This window comes from Fistularia commersonii, chromosome 12, assembly GCF_037954325.1.
Source record: "Fistularia commersonii isolate RoL2024-O1a breed Wild chromosome 12, RoL_Fcom_v1.0, whole genome shotgun sequence".
Lineage (NCBI taxonomy): Eukaryota > Metazoa > Chordata > Actinopteri > Syngnathiformes > Fistulariidae > Fistularia > Fistularia commersonii.
Window position 1 is genome coordinate 3049690 of NC_141295.1, and position 22519 is coordinate 3072208.

General features: G+C 39.6%; 1 protein-coding gene across 1 annotated transcript in view; it reads left to right on the forward strand.

Moving 5' to 3' along the window:
- Nucleotides 1-22519, forward strand: part of LOC147228136 (myosin-10) — a 69274-nt gene that overhangs the window by 12084 nt on the left and 34671 nt on the right. The window contains exons 3-7 of the mRNA XM_086156370.1: nt 1157-1313; nt 14136-14163; nt 17200-17302; nt 17711-17740; nt 18613-18630. Coding sequence (XP_086012496.1) covers nt 1157-1313; nt 14136-14163; nt 17200-17302; nt 17711-17740; nt 18613-18630 — 336 coding nt within the window. The remainder of the gene's footprint in view (nt 1-1156; nt 1314-14135; nt 14164-17199; nt 17303-17710; nt 17741-18612; nt 18631-22519) is intronic.

Below are 22519 nucleotides of genomic sequence, written 5' to 3' on the forward strand. Positions count from 1 at the left end.
GCAATCTCCTTTAAGTTGACGTCTAACGATGTCCAAAGGTTACATCTTTAGAAACACATAACCTTCTACAGTAAACTGGCTGGTGTCTTGATGTGTAGGCATCCCACCCCTTGCCCAAGGTTCCCCAAAATATCCCCTGGGGTGCATAAGCATTTGTTGCATTTTGTTGATTTGGTGGGCTGCCAGCTGAGTCATTCCTCTCCCCACTGCCTCTGGCCCCTGATGGTTCAGTAGCAGTGATCTGTCTGCTTGGCGCTGTGCCTAGAATAGGGGGTCTAGATTATGGAAACAGCCTGGCAATACATTTTGCAAAAACAATCAGCACCTACCATTAAGACTGTATATCCATCCATCCATCTTCTACCACTTATCTTGCACTCCAGATCACGGGGGATGCTGGAGCCTATCCCAGCTGTCATCAGGGCGAGAGGCGGGGTACACCATGGACACGTTGCCAGTCAATCACAGAACCACGCATACAGGCAGACAACCAATACAAATACAATAAAGGAGCTTTATTGTCATTTCTACATCCATGTACAAACACCCAGAAATCCGTTCTGCCACTGCAGCGTGAATACTCCATCTCACCATTTTTCCAGTTCAACTACTGGGTCCCCTGGAGCCCACAGGTCACCATATATGCTTTAAAGAATGTGGCTTTGCAGACCAGCCAGTGGTAGAAATGGAGAGAGGGGGTTGAGGGAATGTCAGTAATACACAGAAGGTGAGGAGGTTCATGGAAAGCATATTAAGAATTAGCCAGACTGGACATAACAGCAGATAGAATAAGGGAAATAGACGTGCTGGCAGAGTTATTTATATTTGCAGATAAATAAAGAATTTTGATTCCAGCCGTTGATATGTGAAAAGGCTTAATCTGTCGGTGTCTAATATACCCTTATACACACTTGAATTAACCGAGCCTTCCTGCAGAGGCAGACATGTTGCGGATTAACCCTGTCCTGGCGTGTCTGTCTGCATTATGTCGCTGACAGATAGATGTACTGTCATAGATTAAATCTTTACCTCCTTTGTCTGATTGCCAGTGTCTCTTAAACCTTAAAATCTCTGTCCATTGTGACTGAAAATTACATAATGTTGGCGAATAGCCAGTAAAATAACAGCATCTGATTGTATATTTTGTTTTTTGCAGACATACTCGGGTCTCTTCTGTGTGGTAATAAATCCCTACAAAAACCTGCCTATCTACTCAGAGAACATCGTTGACATGTACAGGGGCAAAAAGAGACATGAAATGCCCCCTCATATCTACGCCATCTCAGAGTCTGCATACAGATGCATGTTACAAGGTAAGTGTGTTACTGTTGTATACCGTGGCCCTTTCACTATAGTTGGTTTTGATTGATATACACAGCAAAACATGAGTTTAAATTACGCATTTTGTTGATTTGGTAAAAGTCCACTGGGTATTTATCCAACTGGCTCTTTGCCACATTAATTCAAATATTGGGAAACACGAATAGACCTCAGTCATTGGAATAACTGTTTTACTGTTATAACAAGGGCATGTTGTTTATTGTTGATACATATGATATTCTCTGGCTTGCCCTGTAGTTTTCAAGTGGTGACAGCTGCCGTCTTAATTTTGCTCCATTTACCAGCTTCTTCCTTGTCCGTTGCAATGAGTGGCGACAGACGGAAGGCAAAAATCACTTTTGAGCTATATGTTTTCCGCCTGCAGTCTTGTGACTACAACCCACTCTGTGTGGTCATACAATTCTTCCTGTTGAGACTGATTGATTGAAAACTAAAAGGCATTATAGCAAGAGTGTTCATGTTTTTTTGAGTTGAACTCTTCTGGCTTTTATTCATCACACGAACCTCACCATGGTGAGGCTGTCATTTTCTTGGCTTTATCCCCAAGCTGTCAGCCTGCTGTCTTGCTCTTAGTTACTGGCGGTTCTCTTGGGCTGTGAGCTCTGAATGCATAAATATTCAGGATGTCCACGAGTCATTAAAAAGCATTAAAAGTAATTAAATAGATTTAGCAAAAGTTCGGGCCTTAAATAGCATTATAAAGTATCAAATTCAATGTCTTGAGGAATTAAGAATTCAAATACACTTGTTTGGAAAAAAAAACCATTGCTATTTGTAATTTGTTTTGATTAGGCTACATAAACATTTCATCGTTTCGATGATGTGATGGTCGGTCATAATTTAATCGGCTATTGTTTATGCCCGCTGTTCTGACGATGCACAAAGTTACTACAGTGAATGTTGAGCGTGGCAAAAGAGCGGAGAATAGTGTTGTGTTGGGAAAATGGGAAAGTGTCCTATTCTAGACAAGTGGATGGATGAAGGACCGTTCGAAGGCTGTTTAAAGCCTGTTGGCGGGATTTGTAGCGTGTCTGAAAAAAACTTTTAAATTGTACATGTGATCAGAAGGTCATAAGTCGGGGAAAGGCGGGCGGATTTTTTTGCAAAGCAACTGCTCCGGTCGCCAACACAACAGCTGTTGCTGCTTCGACCACCAACTTCGCCACAGTGACTACTTTTGTGTCTGGACACTGCAGTGTAGCACCACTTGTATTTGTTAAACCAGGGCTCAGGAACCTTTTTGACCGGGAGAGCCATAAAAGCAAATTTACTTCTATATATATATATATATATATGTCATTGAGAGCCATATAGTATTTTTAACGTATTATAAATTAGATATGTCTTACTTTTAACGCGACCTCTGGTGCTGCATGGATTTGTTCGATGTGCCGCTTTATATTTTACCGTTTCATCGATTCAGTTTTATCATTCCATATAAGACATACCACAGATCCAAATGCTAATTCCTCTGTTCACCGTAATCATCATATTTTTTTCTTTTCGTCATCTTTTCCGTTGCAACGGTTGAAGCGGATAAACTAGTTGGCTATCTGATAAAATTAATTTCTTCACCTTTACAATGACCCGGACGTGCTCGGAAGCCATTGGTTCCAGACACGACTGACGGGTAACCCGTGAAATTTATCTTCATAACTTATTTCTGTTTACTTTACAATGACACAGTATAATGAAGAAATATCACAAGTATTTTAAAATCATTTCCAAACTGATTTTTTTTTTTTTCTCAACTCAAAATTGTCTGGGAGCCATATGCCGTCACCAGAAGAGCCAAATATGGCTCGTGAGCCATAGGTTCCCGACCGCTGTGTTAAACAATGGTGTCTCTGAGCTGTTTGAGGCAATGTTTCCGGTTTCTGACATAGCTAAATCTTTTACACGTGGAAAGGACAAATCAAGCTATAGTATAACATTTTGATTTTCCCCATACTATAGAAAAGAACTGACTTCCAGAGTCACGTTCCTAAGGGAAGTGAAGATCTGCAACACAACTGAACAAATTGTTGAGGCCCTGAGACAAGTCTGTGACCAGGTCAGAGCTTGCGGAGATGTTCTCATAGTGTCCCGCACAAAAGAAGTACTGGCATCTGTAGCGCCAGCCAGGACAATATAAAGGGTGTAACTCAATTAAGAGAGAGGGAAGCGAGAGGGTGCAATGCACGGACTGAAAAAAACAGCACTGGAAAATGTGCTTGAAGCACTGAGAAAAAAAAAAAGGCTGTGTTGACAGAGGTGTGCGCCAGCCTTCAGAAGGACTAGATGAACTGGCTGAGAAAGCTGAACAATGCAGGCAGTGCACTCATGGATCAAATGATCTAAGGAGGAGATACAAGGACAAATGCCTTGAACTGAAAAACGTTGACAGTTGTAGGAAAAAGGAACTAAGAAATATGGACTAATAATCAAACACAAAGTTTTTTCCATGTGCTTCTTTAGTTGCATTGTCACTCAAAATCTGTTCAAATCTGCTACTGTGCGAAATCTATTCCAGATGTAAATGATATTGTTATAGGGGTGCTGCTCGCTGGCATGCCAACTGCTCATGGTTCATCCATGATGGGTTAAATGCAGAGAATAAACTTTCCGCAAGGGATTAATTAAATATAATAAGGTATATTGATATATATTTAAAGTGGGATTGAAAAGGACACTGAAAAGCATTAAATTAGAGTAGCTGATACCTGCAGAAACCTTGTATATCGTAAAAAATTGAACAAGAATGAAATGATGTGTTTCCTGTTTTTGAAGATTTTTTTTCCAAATACCTGAGTAAGGAAGTTTACTTCATTCAGCGCCATATTTCTCAATTTCACTTCTTCTGGTGTTCTGAAGATTTACCTAGAAAAGTCTATTCCTCAAAATTGTGGCAAAATAGATGTTCTAATGGCCTTTGACTGTGTTCCCTAAACCCACACTAATTTATTGATGTTTCAAGGCAATTTTTATCATATGGCTTGTGAAGGAGGCGGCACGGTAGTGCAGGCGTTCGCTTCACACCAAGAAGGGCCTTGGTTCGATTCCAACAGGGCCTTTTTATGTGGAGTTTTCATATTCGCCCTGTGTCTGTCACTTTGCTCCGGGTTCTCTGGTTTTCCCCGACAGTGCAATTACATGCTGTAGGTTAATTGGAGACCCTCATTTGGCTTGACATGTGAATGAGAGAGTGCATGGTTGTATTTCTCGAGATGAGACCCTGTGATCGACTGGCGACTGGTCCCTGCTTTACCCAGTCTTACCAAATGACAGTGACCCTGATTCTAGGATTAGCTGTATAGCTGTAATTAATACATTTATTAAGGATCGCTAAGGTCAACTTAAGGTTGATATTGGGTAAGCTGATTCCTACCCCTTTCAGTCAAGTTTCCCTGCACTGTAGATTTAATTTGATCGATCTGATGTGACTTAGGGATGCTACATAATCAAATTGTTCACTATAAGACTGTCGTGCTATACCCTTGTGACTGCGGATTGCTAGCATGCTGCTATAAAAATGTTAAATCTAATTTATTTTCAAACAAAGCTGCATGATTAATGGCATACTTAAAAAAATAAAAATTCTTTTCAAGACAAGTATTTTTTAAATGCATTTTTTATATGCATTTGTTTTAGACAGAATGTCTGTCTGAAACATTTTATTTGTATCAAGCCTTCACCCACATCAATGGTCAGTGTCAATGCATTTGTGTCTCTGCACACAATAAAGACATTTTCACATTTTAAATAAAACGACCACAGTCCGAACTTGAATCGTCTCATGTGATGGACGTTATTACTCAGCAAATTTCTGAATATAAGTAGGTAGCTGAAGCTTTTTTCAGTTTTGATAGATTTTGGTTTTAGAGAAAAAAAAAGGAAGATTCACAGTGAAAGAGATCCTCCCAGGTTGGTTAACAAACTTCAGGACACGAGGACACTAAGATCACTGACTTATTTTGATTGGACCAGGGAGAACAGAGGGGGTGACCCAATTGTACTTGACAATTGATGCTTTGTGCTATTGAGAGGGCTAACTAGTGGGGGAGGAGACACACTGGACAGTCCTGTCTGTCTTTTCAGGCTTCATGTGTCCACTAAAGGAGGTGTCGGCGATGCCTACAAGGAATTGAAGATACCTCTCGTAATAATACTTTTTCTTGTCATCCCTTTCCCATCACCAGGCTTTTGCGTTGTGCTTTTGAATGTTGACCAAATTGTTTTAATAGGGTTTAGTAGCTGGTCCGCCAGCTACATAATCAGGGGGAATGAACAACAATACAATATAACTGCACACACAATACTGTTTGTTTTTCTCAGTTTGGCTACCAAAGGCGCCATACTTTATTACACTTTTTATTGTTTCTATTGTGGTATATCTTCCCTTTGCTCCTCTTTGCTTTTGTCTCTGTCAGTCATTCTTTCATGCTTCAGTTATGTCAGCAGTGTAAGTTGATTCCCACTTAAGTGCTCCACCCTCATGTAAAATTGTTTGATTTAATGATTATTCGTGAAGTAAATTTTGTAATTGAATAAGCCAGTTATTCGAGGAACCATTTCAGCCCTAATTTGAATGAAACTTTTCAAAACTGTAATGAAATGTTAATTCATATTTCACAAACTTTGAGAAACCTTTTTTCAGAGACGAAATTCTGAGATTATAAGAAAGGGCTGCAAGAAAGATGGTCTCCGTTTAGGATCAAAACTTGAAGATAATTGGACTCAAGTCTCAACCTGCAATTTTTTCATAGCACTTTCATTCCATACCATTATTTGTGTCTATACGAGAATCAACCATGCTGTGGTCAGAAAAAGAGGTTTATAGGTTGGAGATTAGTGGAGGCCAGCTGCTGTTTTGCTGTAGCCCAGAGCATTTCAGCAACATGATTAATATCTGTGAAGATCCACAACATTTAACATGCTCTACCCTGTTTCCTTCAAAGTTTTTGATGAAGATGAAAACCTGAGCGATGCCCCAGATATTGTCTCACTGTCTGGAATGAGCCACACCATGAAATTTGCTTCATTTGTTTGTCTTGATAGTCATTTAATTGCATTCTATCTGAAACTTGCTGTCATCTCAGAGTTGAGTTCATATGACACTTCAGAAGTTAAAAAGCAGAGAATAGATGTCTACTTGCTAAGTTTTCTAACTAGCTTGTCAGCCGTTCTAGCATCAGATACAGTGGTGGAATTAACATTCAATTTTTACAATTAATTTTTTTGAACTAACTTGAATATATTCACATTCAGTTTTTCATTAGTCCCACAAAAGGGAAATTACACAAATGAGGAACACTTCATGAATATCCAAGTCATCCCTACTTAGAGGCCATACTGATTTATACTAAGTATTGCACCAATTTTTGTTTGTCTTAGATTAACCAAAACATTTCACCTAATTGAAGATGGGAGGGATTGTCCATTCCGTGATTTTGGACACTCATGTAAAGTCGGATGACACAATTATTCAACCCTGAAATCCAAACCATATTTGTAATTACAGAAAATAACAGAAATGATGAGCAAATAGTTGATATGATGAAAATACTATATGTCAGCACTTTACTTATGCACTAGCAAGCATTTAAACACATCGTTAGACTGAAACATGCTGAGAAATTTAGCCACAGATGTTCGATTTTGAATATGGTATTTCTAATTTATGATACATGGCAATGAACAAAAATGTCAAAAATCACATTCATGGCTGAGCAACATCTTAAAACCTGCAGGGATATGTTAATTAACTGCATTGCTGTGAAGCTAGTCGGTACTCAGATGGGTAGTTAAATGAGGTGTTACCTAACAAACACAGGGTGTGTAAGCTAACTGCTGGAGCTTACTTGACATCTGCCATTGATTAGTGCTCCAGATACACAATCACCCTCAGTGCTGTGCTGATATAACCTCAATACAGGACAACACACCCATTTTACTCTATGTGGAGATGTTTTATAAAGACATTCTGATAAATACAAATGCCTTGAAGGTCAATGAACATGTCATGTCAGCAGTTGTGATGGATTCCAACAGTGCACTTGCATCAACATCACTGGAAGGATGCCTTGGTTGGGTTGTTAAACAGGGGATCTTTGTATCTGATGTAATGGTGAAAGACACCCCTCTTTAGTCCTTCCTTGGGGTTTTATCAGGGTGACAGAGCTCTTTCTCTGTTAGAATTAAAATGTATCCTCAGGGAAAATATCTTACGAGCCATCAGTAACATCAATATATTAGTAGTTAAACTGTTCAAAGAATGCCTGTTGTATTGCATTTTCATCTATTGACCTGCACAGTGCCATAAAAATAGCTTGACCTTCACAATGGCAGAGCAGACACTTAAAGCAAACACTAACAGTAACACACTTTTGAGCTGGATAATTCAAGACAAGGTTAAATTATTGAGATATTTTTGCAAATTTTATCTGTTCTTAATGATACATGGAGTGGTTTTGGCTGTAAAACCACTCTCATTTCACTATAAGGAGTAGTCTTTTTTTGGGTGTGTGATAATATATAAATCCCATCTGAGCCAACAGATTTTCCGCCCAATTGCACAGTTGGAATTTTATAAATTTGAAGAACCTTTTTTTTATCAATGTCCCACTGCAATGCATTAGTAACTAAATCCATGAAAGCTGCATTTCAAACAATTCATATTCTGCAGCTTAACACGACCCAACTTTAAAGACCTCATGAAAAATAGACAAAACTAAAATATAACAAAACCACTACTTGCCCATCTACCCAAAAAACATTTCCTTTAATTGCCTTGTAATTTCGTGTTGAAAAGAGCCCGATAGTTAATTGTATTTGAGGAGTATTTCAAATAAAGTGGAGCTATCCATCTGTTGACCAGAATCTCATTTGTCACTTTTGCAGCACTTTTGCTGACTGATTTTACAGTTTTACTGTTTTTCAGTAAAAGTTTTTCAGTTTTACCACACATTTTCTGTGTCAGAAATATTACATACTGGTTACAAAAGGCTGTGAATCTCCACTGCCATTAGTTTCTTGGCATGAACCCCAATTTAACTCACACATGAGCGCTTTATCATCTTACCCATAACAAATGAATGATTCCTTTTTGTTTCTTAAAAAACAAGAAATACCTCTGAAAGTCCCAGGTAGTACATTCTTCTTTGGGTGTCAAGAAATAATTTTCATTTGTTTGGAAGATGTCACAAGAAGATAACTTAAATGGGTTTTAAAGCTGTCTTGCACACCGGCATAGCTGAGTCGTTCAATGGTTTTCATGATTATGTTTTTCCAAACCAGAGAGGACAATGCAACACACATACAATTATTTAAAATCAACAAGATTTCATGCTTGTATTGGTAAGATTCCTGCCAACCCATATTCCAGCTGTGTGCAAAAAGAAATCTAGTAATTGCTTCATGGGATGCTTAACCACTACTTTATTTTACGTGGAAAATGTAATATGTAAGGTAGTCTATGCATGGTCATGTTGCACTTCTTAATATTTCTAAATTGACTAGATTTGAAATGTATGTCAGGTTGTTTTTGAAATATGTTATACCATGTTTTAATATTTTATTTGTTTATTCTGTTTGTGTGGCATCTACTGCATGTCTGTCCATGTTCAGAGAGGGATCATTCTTAAGACCTTTCACTGACAACCTAAACCTGCAAGAAAGGCAGAATGCCCTAATTTGTACTGATTGAAATGCCCTTTGAGGCAAACTAGGTTTGTGATTCTGGGCTCCTTCTCTATCGAACTTGACATGTGTGTAGTCTAAAAGGACGCAGTTTTAGCATGCTGGTTCGATATTTGGGTTTTATTGCCTCTCTCATGTACAGGCGTTAGCTGTCACTGGCCCAGCATGCTACTGCCTCACAATAAGATCCCTGTCCTAAGCTCAGATCAGCTCTTTCTTCAATCTCCCTCTCTCCTTGTCCTTCCTCATCACCGGGAGAGAAGCCACATGCACCGCCGAGCATGTCAAAGCACAAGATATCGTCAAATATGCTGCTGTCACATGTCTTTTACACCACTGAAGCAGACATCTGTTTCAAGGCTACCTTTATTAACGTCAGTCCAGCATTTACATTTTAAATGTTCTTTCCCCATGTTTCTGTCAAATACTCAAAATAAATGTCCTTTGTCTGCGTCAATCAACATTATTATACAGTGGAAACTGAAAAAACGAAAAGTCACGTGTTTAACCAACTCTACTCAGGGGATTCCTTGAAACCATCATTAGGTTTTATCAGGTGACTGAAGGCCATAGCATATGATTCACATTATCTTCATAACCATCACAGCATTTCCTGGCCTTTTTGGTCATCATGCGACCATCTGCATTCATGATGTCCTTACACTGATTTAGTCTTCATTCCTTTAATTTGTCATCTTCATATTATATTCAGTGGAAAACCTCAGTCCCCCCCAGACAGTCATGTGAATCTGCCAAGCAGTTCTACCAATCATGCCCAACTCACAAAACAGTCCTTATGACCAGCTTGTAATGTTACAGAAATAAAAGTGGTTGTTTGGATATTTCTCTTCTGTACAGACCCAGAGTGTCTCTGGGCAATTAATCAGAGCTTAACGCCGTGTTAACATCGCAGCTGCACCGTCGCCTCAGAGAATGGAGACATAGATGCTCACAATGACGGGATCATATCTTTCCACTGAGTCTGCAATCTCTCTGATAAAAGACACCAGCTTTCTGAGGAGTTTTGTGTTTCTCAGATACAGATGTGAATAATGGCAGATGTCAAAGAGGTTGGGATTATCTACAGATTGTGGCTGATGGATGCTTTTATTCGGTGTTTATGTGCCTGTGAGGCCAGCCTCTTCCCGCTACAAAGTTACTGATTCGAGCCAGGAAACCTTGGTTGTCCCTGATGAGCCATCCAGCTGTGTCCTCAGTCAGATGTGATTCCATCAGAGTCAGCACTTTTTACCACAAAACTTTCATCTCTGTCAGTGTCGTCAAGCCCGGGATGTTGAGTGTCGAGTTTTCAACCTTTTTCGCCTTTAGCCATAGAGCCCTGTGAAGCAACCTTTTCCATTTCGGATTAAATACCCAAATGTGGACGAATATTAGCACTGTGAAGGTTCGCCGTAATAAACAGTTCTTTATTAATATTTTTAGCTGCTTTTTGAAAATCCAGGAATGGCCTCTCAAAGTGCAGTGGTTTAATAACTTTGTTCAACCCAAAACAGCTAACTCTTCTATTTTTATTCCTTGTAGCCTTAATCAATAATGGTATAATACTTTACCTTAGACCCTTGGTTATCATTCAGTGGAAGTCTAATGGTATAACAGTAGAAGGGCATGTTTTGTTTTAAAATGTGGCTACTAGATCCTTTGTCGACACTGTGGCGTTACGCTCTGTTGTCAGCTCTTTAACTTTTTATCAGTTTTACTTTTATCGGTATGTTTTGAATACTGGAAAGGAATCAATTGCAAGTGATAAGCTAGTGTCTATTTAAGATCCTCTCTGCAGTTTGCAACAATTTGAACACAATTGTGTTTTCTACTCTTTTCCCTATAAAAAAAAGTGCAGTTGCCAAAACAAGATTTGGGAATAATTAACCATGACGTGGATGAATGAGAACATTCATAGACCCACTTTTTCTTGTATTCAAAAATAGCCAGACTTCACAATGTTTGCTATTCAGTTTGTTGCTGCATATGCTGTCAGTTTGCATGATGTGTGCTAAAAGTATAAAACATATATGATCTCTTCGGTATAATTTCTACACATTTGTGGCCATTGTCTTTTACACACACACACACACACACACACACACACACACACACACACACACACACATACTGTGAGAGTTACTGCCACTGGATATGTATCTTCAACTCTGACAACACTGCCTATATTCTGGACTACCTCACAGGATGGCTGCAGTATGTCAGGGTGGATGGCTGTGTATCTGAGGCTTTAGCGAGTAGCACAGGAGTGCCCCAAGGTACTATCCTGTCCCTATTCCTTTTCTCCGACTTCCGCCACAACTCTAGTTCCTGCCACCTCCAAAAGTTCTCAGATGACTGTTCTATAATCGGATGCATGATTGACTACGACGAGGAGGAGAATAGAGGACTGATTGAGAGTTTTATTGTGTAGCGTAACCAGAACCCCCGTATATGAGGACACCTGTACCAATCACTATCCAGGATGAGGAGGTGGAGATTGTGGACTCATAGAAGTACTATGGGATCCACATAAACAAACTAGACTGGACACACTTAAAACAGATGCCTTCTATTGGAAAGGTCTTAGCACGATGCTCTTCTTTTGGAGACTGAAGTTGTTTTGTGTTTGTTGTTGGCTCCTCAAGACCTTCTACCAGTCTATGGTAGCCAGCGTGCTCTTTGTTGCCAACACTGGCGAGGTCAACAGGCTTAACAAGCTGGTGAGGAAAGGAAACTTGGATTGTTGGGAAATGGTGGCAAAGAGGAGGGTGAAGGACAAACTCGGAGCAATCATGGACAATCCTCACCCTCTGGATGATGAGCTTTGGCTGATGGGCAGCCCATTAAGCCAGCGGATCATCCTACCCTGGCGCAGAACCCAAGTCTAAGGTCTAAAAGTTTTGACCCTTCTTTGTGTCCACTGCTATCAGACCGTACAGCAGCAGTCTGGATGGCACACAACTCTGACAGGCTGGAGTCACTTCTGTACTACTGGCCACTACTTGCAATTTTCTCTTTGCTCCCGTTCTCAAGTAGTAGTTTATCTATTTTTATTGTTGTTGTTGTCTATATCCTTTTTAATGTCTATTGTCTATTGTCTATTTATTAACCTTAATGTCTTCTGATACCTGTCCTCTGCCCTATGCTGCTGCAACTCCCAAATTTCCCCAGTAGGGATCAATAAAGTATTAGTATCTTAATCTAATCCACTGTGCACCAGCTTGGAAATAACCAGTTATCTAACTGATTTTGCAGTTTTTTGGTAGTACTGATGACACGTCAGCCTAAACTCTTTTTGAATGGGCTTGGAAGAGAAGTAATTGTTACAAAAATGTCAATGAGTACCTACCATTTCCTTTGCTGATTGAATGTGAATTAATCACCTACAATTGGGGTTGTTCACTTACATAATTGCAAGCTGTTTAACAAGTTTGACTATTTGGCTTCTTTCACAAGTGATCATTAGACTTTGGATTCATGGATTCATGTCTTGTTTTTATCTCAACCTCTACAGATTTTGAGACCTGGATTGCAGGTATAGACAGATCTGGTCAAGAAACAAAAAGCATAGAGCACAGTTAAGTGATTTGGCTGAAACTGATACATGGTGGCCCCATGGTTAGTGCTCGGGCTGCCCAAGACCCTCGTTTGATCCCCACGGGTAGGAAATTGAATTGTTGTGAAGTTCTTCACTTGAAGACGTTTCAACCCTCATCAGGCTTCTTCGGTTCAGAATTGAAGAAGGTGATTTCGCTAATTCACCATGTATTGGATTACTGAGGACCTCCACAGACATAGGAAATGGAATGAATAAAAGGGAAACATGCTGCTGTTGTTTCAAACTTTTTTCTTTTCTTTTTGCAGATATAAACTCCACCAGTTTTCACTAACAGAATGCACTATCCAGTCAATGCCCATGACCAATTTTTGGTTTAATAGACAAGTGCAGATAGATGACTTTTTATCTAATCTTTGGCCTTTTGCAGCACTGCAGGACATGTGACTTGACGGGAGGGTCCCTCTGGTGGTTGGGGTATAGGGGAGGTGTTTTTGATGAGAGAGTTCTCTTTTCCCATGACATCATCACTTATTCCCTGGAGGGCCTTTCAAATGATTACTTGGAATCTCAGACTAATACTTCATGCGAAGCAGTATACTGGCCTACTTTCATGGTTCATTGAGACCCATCAAGTGTAATTTTATTACCCCATAATCATAGTGAAAGCTGTCCCTCTTATGATAATCATTAAACATTTGTAAGAGGGAAAATACATAGATCAAGTGGTCAATATAGGCTTTTTTTATAAATATAGTTGGACACTTTGTTTTGGTTGCATTTATAGAAGTCTTTTATTCAATTAATCGTCATGAAATATCCCTTACTGATCATATCAAGACAGCTGGATGAGCTTCATGAACATCCCTTAAATGTGGTTAGAGGTCTAGCCAGCAAACCCAAAGATGACAAGCGGCTGATGTGGTGCTGTCACAGTGGCTGCTCTAGCCACTAAATGTTGGCGATAAAATCAAAAGCAAACATTTCTATAACAGCTTAGCAGTTATTATTCCCAGGCATCAGTATGCAGGACAGTCCTGTAAAATTTGACTTGATACCAACATGTGTAACATTTCAGGTTTATGAACCTTTATTGAATCTGAGTTAGCCTTTTCTAGCAATTAACATATCTTTGAACTTCTCCAAGTACCACATATATTCTACAGAACTATAGGCATCCAAATAAGAAGCTAATCGTACTTTGACTTTATGTCCCTGTGTAATTTGATTGTATATTTTTGCTTTTTCTGATGCTGCACTCAAGGAAATGCATGCTGTTAAATTCTGTGTAGGCTGAAAGTGCAACCAGATGAAAAAACACAGATTAAACTCACTTTCTTTTTCCGACTTCAAAAAAATGCTGTTTGTGAAAAGCTGTGTGAGTCCATAAACAAGCAAGGCTGACCTTCAGTTGTGCTCACTGCTGATAAGACACTACTTTGGATCCAGTATTTTTGTGATGCTGTCAATCACATCGGTTGAAAACCCAATAGGGATTGGGTAAAAGACAGAAATTGAGGTTAACCTTTTCTCTTCCTTTTCTCCCTGTTATTTGCTACAGATCGAGAGGACCAGTCCATTCTTTGCACGTGAGTAAGAAGTCTTACTTTCGATAAATTCAACTCTGCTTTTATTTTAAGCCTGTTTTCTTGTGGCATAAGATCATTTTTCATTCAACAGTCTCACGCATATGTCTTCTCCTTATTCCAATTCTATGAAAGAACTTCCCTTGCTTTGGATGCATTAAATTATATTTTATATGACTAGAATATGTTTTGGCAGTTACATGTGTTGATGTGTGGTGCTAGTTGATCAGCTGCAATGGGGCAGTGGGTTATTTTAAATCTTGGTGTCACTGTTACTACTTGACAGAAAAGGAAGAAATGTGGGTCTGAGATTTGCCCCGCATTTCTGCTACATTGCTGTCTGGTGTCATTGTAGTGATAAGTGACTGCAGATGACAGGAATGAAGCCATAAGACAACCCTTAGAGGTATCAAGACACAAACCATGTAACTGTCATTGTGTGATTTGTTCTTAAGTTCTCATTCCCCCCCAGTTCTCATACCCCCCCCCCAACTCCCAAAAAAAGCTCAAACTGAACATGGCAGTCACACTTTTGGGTTTATGCCCGCTTTACTGCTTAAGTACTGGCACACTGGCAGCCGTCTTGGAGGGATTCTGTATTTTTAAAAGTAGCTACAGCTTACCAGCGATGTTTTCAAATCCAAATGACTTTACAGACAGTCCAAAGACTGTATTAGTATATGAATTGTGCTCATTAATTATAAATACAATTAATATACACTGCTCAAAAAAATAAAGGGAACACTTAAAAAACACATCCTAGATGTAAATGAATGAAATATTCTTGTGAAATACTTTGCTCTTTACACAGTTGAATGTGCTGACAACAAAATCACACAAAAATGATCCATGGAAATCAATTGTATCAACCCATGGAGGTCTGGATTAGGAATCACACTCAAAATTAAAGTGTACAAACAAACTCCAGGCTGATCCAACTTTGTCCTTAAAACAAGTCAAAATGAATCTGTGTTGCTTCCTGAGTGGACACTATGATTTCACACAAGTGTGATTGACTTGGAGTTACATTGTGTTGTTCAAGTGTTCCCTTTATTTTTTTGAGCAGTATATTATAATAAATCATGCGGTAATGTTTTTGAGTTCTTTACATTTGAGACAAGCCAAATTTACAGAGGACAGAAGGCCATGCAAAAGCTTACAGGATGTGCACTGAATTTTGAGCATGTAAAGTCTTTCCTGACTTTGAACACTTGCAAATAAACCTTCCAGAGTTGATAGTTAACTTTCAATTAAAACATTAAAAGAGAAAAATACAGATCTACTAGTACCACTACTAATTAATGGGCAGTCAGCATCATTAAACCATGATTACTTCACTTTTCAATATCTGGTCCTGTCAACCTCTAATCCCAAGGCTAAATGTCCTACTGAACGTCCATGACACTTCAGATATCTGGTGGCCATTGTCGCTGTCAACAGACGAAACTGTGCTATAAGATACAAATAGCTAAATATATTGCCAGTCAGTCCAAAGGAATGTGGGAGGCAATAAACCATCTGATTAAATACTCAAGAAACTGTAGCTACCAAGTCCCTTTAGAAGTCCCACAAAAAGATTTCTTTTCAGCGAATCTTAGTGTTTTATTGTTTACGTAAACTGATCATCTAGTTAATCGAGCCCATCCTCATTTGTAAGAATATCTCTGGCAAGGCCCTGTATTAATTGGGCTCTCCCAATCTTCAGTAGCTGTCAGCAATTTTTCTTAGAAAACCTACCTAACACAAAATAACAATTTCACAATAGGCCTGCTGTTGATGGACCCAGTGGATGTCAAAATGTATGAAAGCAGAATTGGCCAGAACTGAAAAACAAACTTAAAATTTAACTTGGCATCGTAGCAAATTAGCCAGATCACATTCCGGTGACTGTGAACTGTCTGTTGTTTGTTCTTGTTCAGGTGTCTGTACCAAAAGTGAGTATAATATACTTAAGATTAAGCAGTATGATCATTATTAATCATTTTGATTCTGACAATTAAAAATATTTGCCAGGAAAGGAGTTTTCCATAACACAAATAAGTCCACACTTGTCATGTTTTGGCTTGTTTCTTGAAATGGGAGGTGTGGAGGAACTTAACACCCAGTGATTTGAGGCTAACAGCAGAGATATTGACGTAATACCTTCATGATTACCCTCATTCACAAGACAGACACTTCTTACACTCTGTTCTTATAGGCTTTACTTAAAAGTCACATCACATTCGCTGACCCATAAAGAAAAACAGTATTTTGTGCATACTTGGTGTATACAAATTTGCACTTACGGAAAACCCAAGCTATACTCTAAATCTAAAAGGCTCCCCAACAGTCTTGTGTTGGAAGAACTATTTGGGAGAGTAGCAAAAAGCAGGCAAAACTCCAGAGTAGAATGACAGACAGAATTGAGCAACAAAAAAAGCATTCACAAGCTGTGCAGTCTAAGACATTTCAATGGTTTTGGTTTGTCAGGGTGATTCGACAGCTTCAAATTACATACAGTATTTCTACCTGCTGCACTTTTACTCGTTAAAAATTGTGGTAGCACAGCCACTAATGTCAAATGTGACTCATCACATTATTTTTACAGCTAAACTGCTCTCTAGATGCTTTGGAAATATAGCAAAATCATCTTGGGGAAACCCCTTTTTTTTGCTTTTCTTTTTTACTATAGATAAAGCCTCTCAGCAGTGTATTGTAAAATGAGTCCTATTACCATCAGCTGCAACACTGAAGATTAAAATGTTTGCATCGTTAATTATAGTACAGAATTTAAATTCTGACAATTGAGTTCATTATGGTATAGTTCAAGTATTTTAAAGTCTGGGTAATATTTCAAAACTCCTGTTTCCAGCCTAAATGATTGATAGGAACTAATGTTTTTGAATTTTGTTCCACTATTAAGTGAAAATTGTTTGGTTAAAAAATGTCTGTAGGCAATCCTCTGGAGCATTTGTCATGAACGATAAATATCCACTAAAAGTGCTGTCGATGCCCATGAAAAGTTAAAGTTATTGATAATATTTTCTTTTGTTTTGACAGAGGGGAGTCTGGAGCTGGCAAGACAGAAAACACAAAAAAAGTCATCCAGTACCTGGCACATGTTGCCTCCTCCCACAAAGGAAGAAAAGATCACACCATTCCAGTGAGTGTTACCTAAATGTGAACAGCATTCCCTCCTACTCCATCTCTGCCTTTTACGCTGCTGGTTTCTACCATAAGCCATAAACTTTGTAAAACTCAAATTGACCTTTTTTGAAATTTTGACCTTGTCCTTTTATGCGAAATCAATTTCCTCTCTCTCATGCCTTACAACGTCCTCATATGACCGCAAAACTTCTTTGGGATGATGAAGTCACTTTTTAAAAATTGATTAGAACAAATTTAGTGTCTGTTCTTGTGATGATCATTGGAATGATTGATCAAGCCTGGCAAGATTGTTGTGGGCTTTGCAGTTTTGTTCAAAGCTCCTTACATGACAATGTTTGGGTTCTGGAAGCAGATTTGTAACCACACAATCTAACATTTACATTTTTTTATTTGTAACAAACAGGCAGAATCTCCTAAACCAGTGAAGCTACAGGCAAGTCCTCATTTTTTCTTAAACTATATTCATATGCATGTTACACTAATGTTGTACTTCTCCGTAAAACGCAAAGACTTTCTCTATTTTGGATAATTACTAAATATTTCCTGTTTCAAGGTGGGTATTGGTTAAACAAAATCCACTGAAACAGACTGTAATTGAAACATGATGATTACTGGAATGCAAAACAAGAAACCAGTGTATTTAGAATATATCCTTTCTGTCTCTGCCAGGCACAAAATGCATTTGTAAGTAATTTCTAACATGGCATGAATCTATATTGTTAATTGTATTTCTTGTGGAGTATTTTGGGATTACCCTACTGTAAACCTGTTTGCCATTTTTGTGCTTCCCACTCAGTCAGAATAATCACACATGTTTTTTGTATTTGTTGTGACAAACTGTCATGTCTTGGGGTCATCTTGTGCAATATGAAATGTTTCTGTTTGACCGTATCCAAAAAGTTGAATTGTTAATTTTGTTATTTTATTGTTAAGAGGATGGATATTGTTTGTTAGAGATGTTGATTTGAGACAAACATTGATGATGAGAAATTTCATTTGCAGTAAATAAGTGTACTAGTCTTCATGACCCCTGCAGGCTCTTGCAATCTACCCATTTACTTTTGGCAAATGTTAAAAAGAACTCTTATCCATTAACTACAAAACATGAACAAGAAAAGGGGTCTTGTGTGCCAGCAGGGGTACACAGCAGGGAAATTTTCAGTTATATTCATGGACTGCTGTAGATTGTGCTTCACTTCTGCTGCCACAGTGTAATTGAAGTGCAAATTTTCTCAAGTCCATGACACTAAAGCAAGTTGTTATTTACATTCAACGATAACAATTGAATCTCCCCATGTCCTACAGAGTGGACCCCTGTTTTATGTGAGTAGACTGTAGTTTTTCACCTATCTTGCCTTGCATACAATCTAAAAGAAGTGCTTTGCCTCCTCTGTTGCATCTAATCTTTAAATTATTAACATTTTGGTATTGCCAAAAGCTAAGCCATAGCCGCTTTCCATCCACCATAAGCCACCTGCTGTAGTCGTGCCTTAACTCTTGCATAGCATGATCTGTACTTTTCTGTCCTCTTTATGCTATACGATTCTGCATCTATTCTGCAAATGCAACTCTGCTTTAATTAGAATTCATTACACAATTGGGCTGGCATGGAAATGATCAAGAACATTTTATATTTGCCTGAGTTGTAAAGTCGCTTCTTATTACTCTATCTGATTTTTAAAATGTACTGCTCAAGCTAACTGATATAGATACTGCGCTGATGGTTTATCACATAGGTTAACTGTTTCTCTCTGCTTGATAGCTTGTTTTTTTTCCATATCGCAGCTTGTTTTTCCCGATAAACTATTTCTTTGAGATTTTTTTAATTTAATTTTCTCCTATTTCCATAATTTGATTCCAAATTACTTTTTTAATTTTTTTTTTCCCATTTAAAAAAAAAGACTTGCTTTCAGAATGTGTCTATAGAATAAAGTTAAGAGATTGCATTTGACTTTTGTCGTTGACAGGGTCAGTTGCTAAGTGGTCAGTTTCTCTGCAGAGTTGTCCTATTTTCTAGTACAATGTACTAATCCCACAGCTAGTGCTATCTTAGACCAGTTTATGTAATAATGACAAACTTCCATCTGCCAGTGTTTTGACGTCAGGCAGATGGCATCAATTAGTTCTGTTAATAGTTCTGTACTTAAGCAGCTAAAGATAACAGCTTTATGCTCTGCCGTAACCTCTAAGATTACCTGTTTTTAATTTCCAAACCTATGATGATGAGCTGAAATTATGACCAACACACATATATATTTTACAATATATACACATCATGGTTGGTTGGTCTTTGAGAAGCAATAACAACCCCCACTTCAATATTTCCTTGTGTCAGTTTATTTGTGCAGTCAATTATAATAATTATAGTGTTCTTGATTTCAAAATTATACTCAAATTGTGATTGTAGTATTAAAATTATAAGTGACTTCTCAAATATTCATTTGCTGTAATTTGTGTATAGTTCTGTTTAGTCTTGGCTGTTAAAGAACAATGGCACCACACCATATTTACACTGATTTAATGTAAGATTAATTCTCGCCTCTTTCTCAAACTAAGAAGCTGTAAAGCTCAGCCACACAAATGAGTTCTGCACATCATTCTTGTTCCTGTCCAAATTTTTAAAAAAGTGCCACTTCCAAGAAGTGTGCTCCTCTTTCTTGCTCGTGAAATAGTGGTTTGTAATACATGTGTGACCTTGTGATCTCTAGAGCACCTTGTGATCTCCTCCAACAGCCTGCACTATTGGAGTAGAGAATCTTGTAACTAAGCAAACACAGGAAAGACAAACTGTAAATAATATGAATTAATTAGTTTCAGGGAGACAATGACTCCCATTGCCTCAAAAGACTGTATCTTGATTTGAGCACAGCCACGAACAATTGGCCATCTCAAGCAGGGTACCCAGTTAGGCCAGCTGTCAGATGTCTGACTTGTTCCTGTTAAAATGGGGATATGGGTCAACCTCTAATGCTGCTAAATTGAACCCCCACTGAGTTTTGTAATCTCCTCTCTCTATTTGTTTGCGTGGAGAAAGATCTCACAAATTAAGAGAGCTTTCCAATTAATTTTATCTACCAAGCTCCACCACAGAGCTGTGTCGATGTTGAAACAAAGAGCTTTGGTTTTAATACTTTGCTGTGCCACTGCTCTGTTAGTTGGAAGGGAACCAGAAATACCCAGTTTCAACTCCGCTTTATTCCAGGTGTTCAAAAACTCAATTAAAACAGCCCACTGTGCTCGCCGGCCAAAGATCACATAACACGTCTCACATCCCTACTGCAACGCTTGATTCCTCATCTCACAGAAATATTTTTTTCTGGAAAATGGCCCCCTAGAGAATGCATAGTGCGTACGGCTATTTTGCAAATTTGGGAAAATATTCTGTTTACCCAACAAGAAGACAAACTGCAGAAGAAATATTTTCCTCTCAGGAGTTGTGGATTTTCAAGTTGTAACAAATGTCACGGTGTGGTTTAACTCAAAATATAATGGACCAGAGAACATCTGGATAAATACATTTCTAAATGGATTTATCAAAGTACCCTAGTAAAGACAAAATCCACAAACCCCTAAATTACACAGAAGGTTAAAGTTTTCAGACATTACCTGTGATTTATTGTTAGCTTACCGGTGATTCCTAAATAATGAATAAAAGGAAGGATTAGCTGCAGTTTGTACATACTGAACACCATCAGTGGTATATGCTAAACTGGTTTTATATGTTTTTTTTTCTCTCCGAATGGTTTCTTTTGTTATGAAATTAACTAATACTAAATACTGTTCTACTAAATTTGGGTAATTTCTACAACAAATAAAATAAATCCATCCATCCACCCATCCATCTTTCCCTGCTTATCTGGAGTCAGGTCACGGGGGCAGCAGTAGGAACAGGGAGTCCCAGACCTTCCTCTCCCCCGCCACATGGTCCAGCTCCTCTTGGGGGACCCCGAGGGGTTCCCAGGCCAGCCTAGTCCCTTCAGCCTCTCCCCGGTCTTCCCTTTGGTCTGCTCCCATACGGACATGCCTGGAATACCTCCCCTGGGAAGCTTCCGGGAGGCATCTTGACCAGATGCCCGAGCCTCCTCACCTGACTCCTCTCTATGCGGAGGAGCAGCGGCTCTACTCCAAGCTCCTCCCGGATGACCGAACTTCTCACCCTATCTCTAAGGGAGAGTATGGCCACCCTGCAGAGAAACTCATTTTGGCCACTTCTATCCACAATCTTGTTCTTTCTGTCACTACCCACAGCTTTTGACCATAGGTGCCAGTACCTGTCAGCTGCCTCCAGAGCCCCACAGGCCAGGAAGGCCCTATAGGGCTTTCCTTAGAAGCTCTCTCATTCAAATAGGTGTCCACCAGTGGCCTTACGGCTGCAGCTCCGATCTGCCACCTTGACAATAGAATCACGGAACAGTGCCCATTCGAACTCAATGTACCCTGCCTCCCTTGGGACGTGGTTGGAGTTCTGCAACCATGTCCTTCTGACAGGAGACTCTGCTAGACATTCCCAGCAGACCCTCATGTTACGTTTGGGTGTGCAAGGTCTGCTCGGCATCCTCCCCCATGAGGGAGTAGAACGAGGGAGTCCCTTCCCAGTAGGTGCGCTCTCTAGGGACCCCAAGAAGGGTGGGGAAACTGAACTGTTGTTGCCCACACCTGCCAGGCGCATCTCACTGGGGGCAACTGCAGAGTAAAAAAAGAGTCCAGCCCCTCTCGAGTGGCCTGGTTCCAGACCCCCCGGTGTGCGCCAAGGTGAGTCCGACTATCTCATTGGAATCTCTCAGCCTCGCACACCACCTCGGGCTCGTTCCACGCCAGAGGGGGAACATACCGTGTTCCAAGAGCCAGCTTCTGCAGTCGAGGATCGGACTGCCAAAGTCCCCCACTCTGGCTACTGGTCGGCTCATACTGCACCCGACCCCCTTGGCGCTTCCTGTGGGTGGTGAACCTAGGGGAAGAGGGACCCATGTCATTCCTTTGGGCTTTACTACTCTTCATAGTTCACCATGGGCGAAGGCCCAGCCACCAGGCACTTGCCACCGAGCCCCGTCCCCAGGCCTGGCTCCGGGGAGGAGGCCCGTTGCCCCGTGTCCAGGCAAGGGAAAACTGGGTCCGATGATTGTCTTCTTCATGGGGGGCTTCTGAGCCACACTTTGTCTGGTCTCTCACCTGGGACCTGTTTGCCTTGGGTGAGCCTTCCAGGGGCATAAAG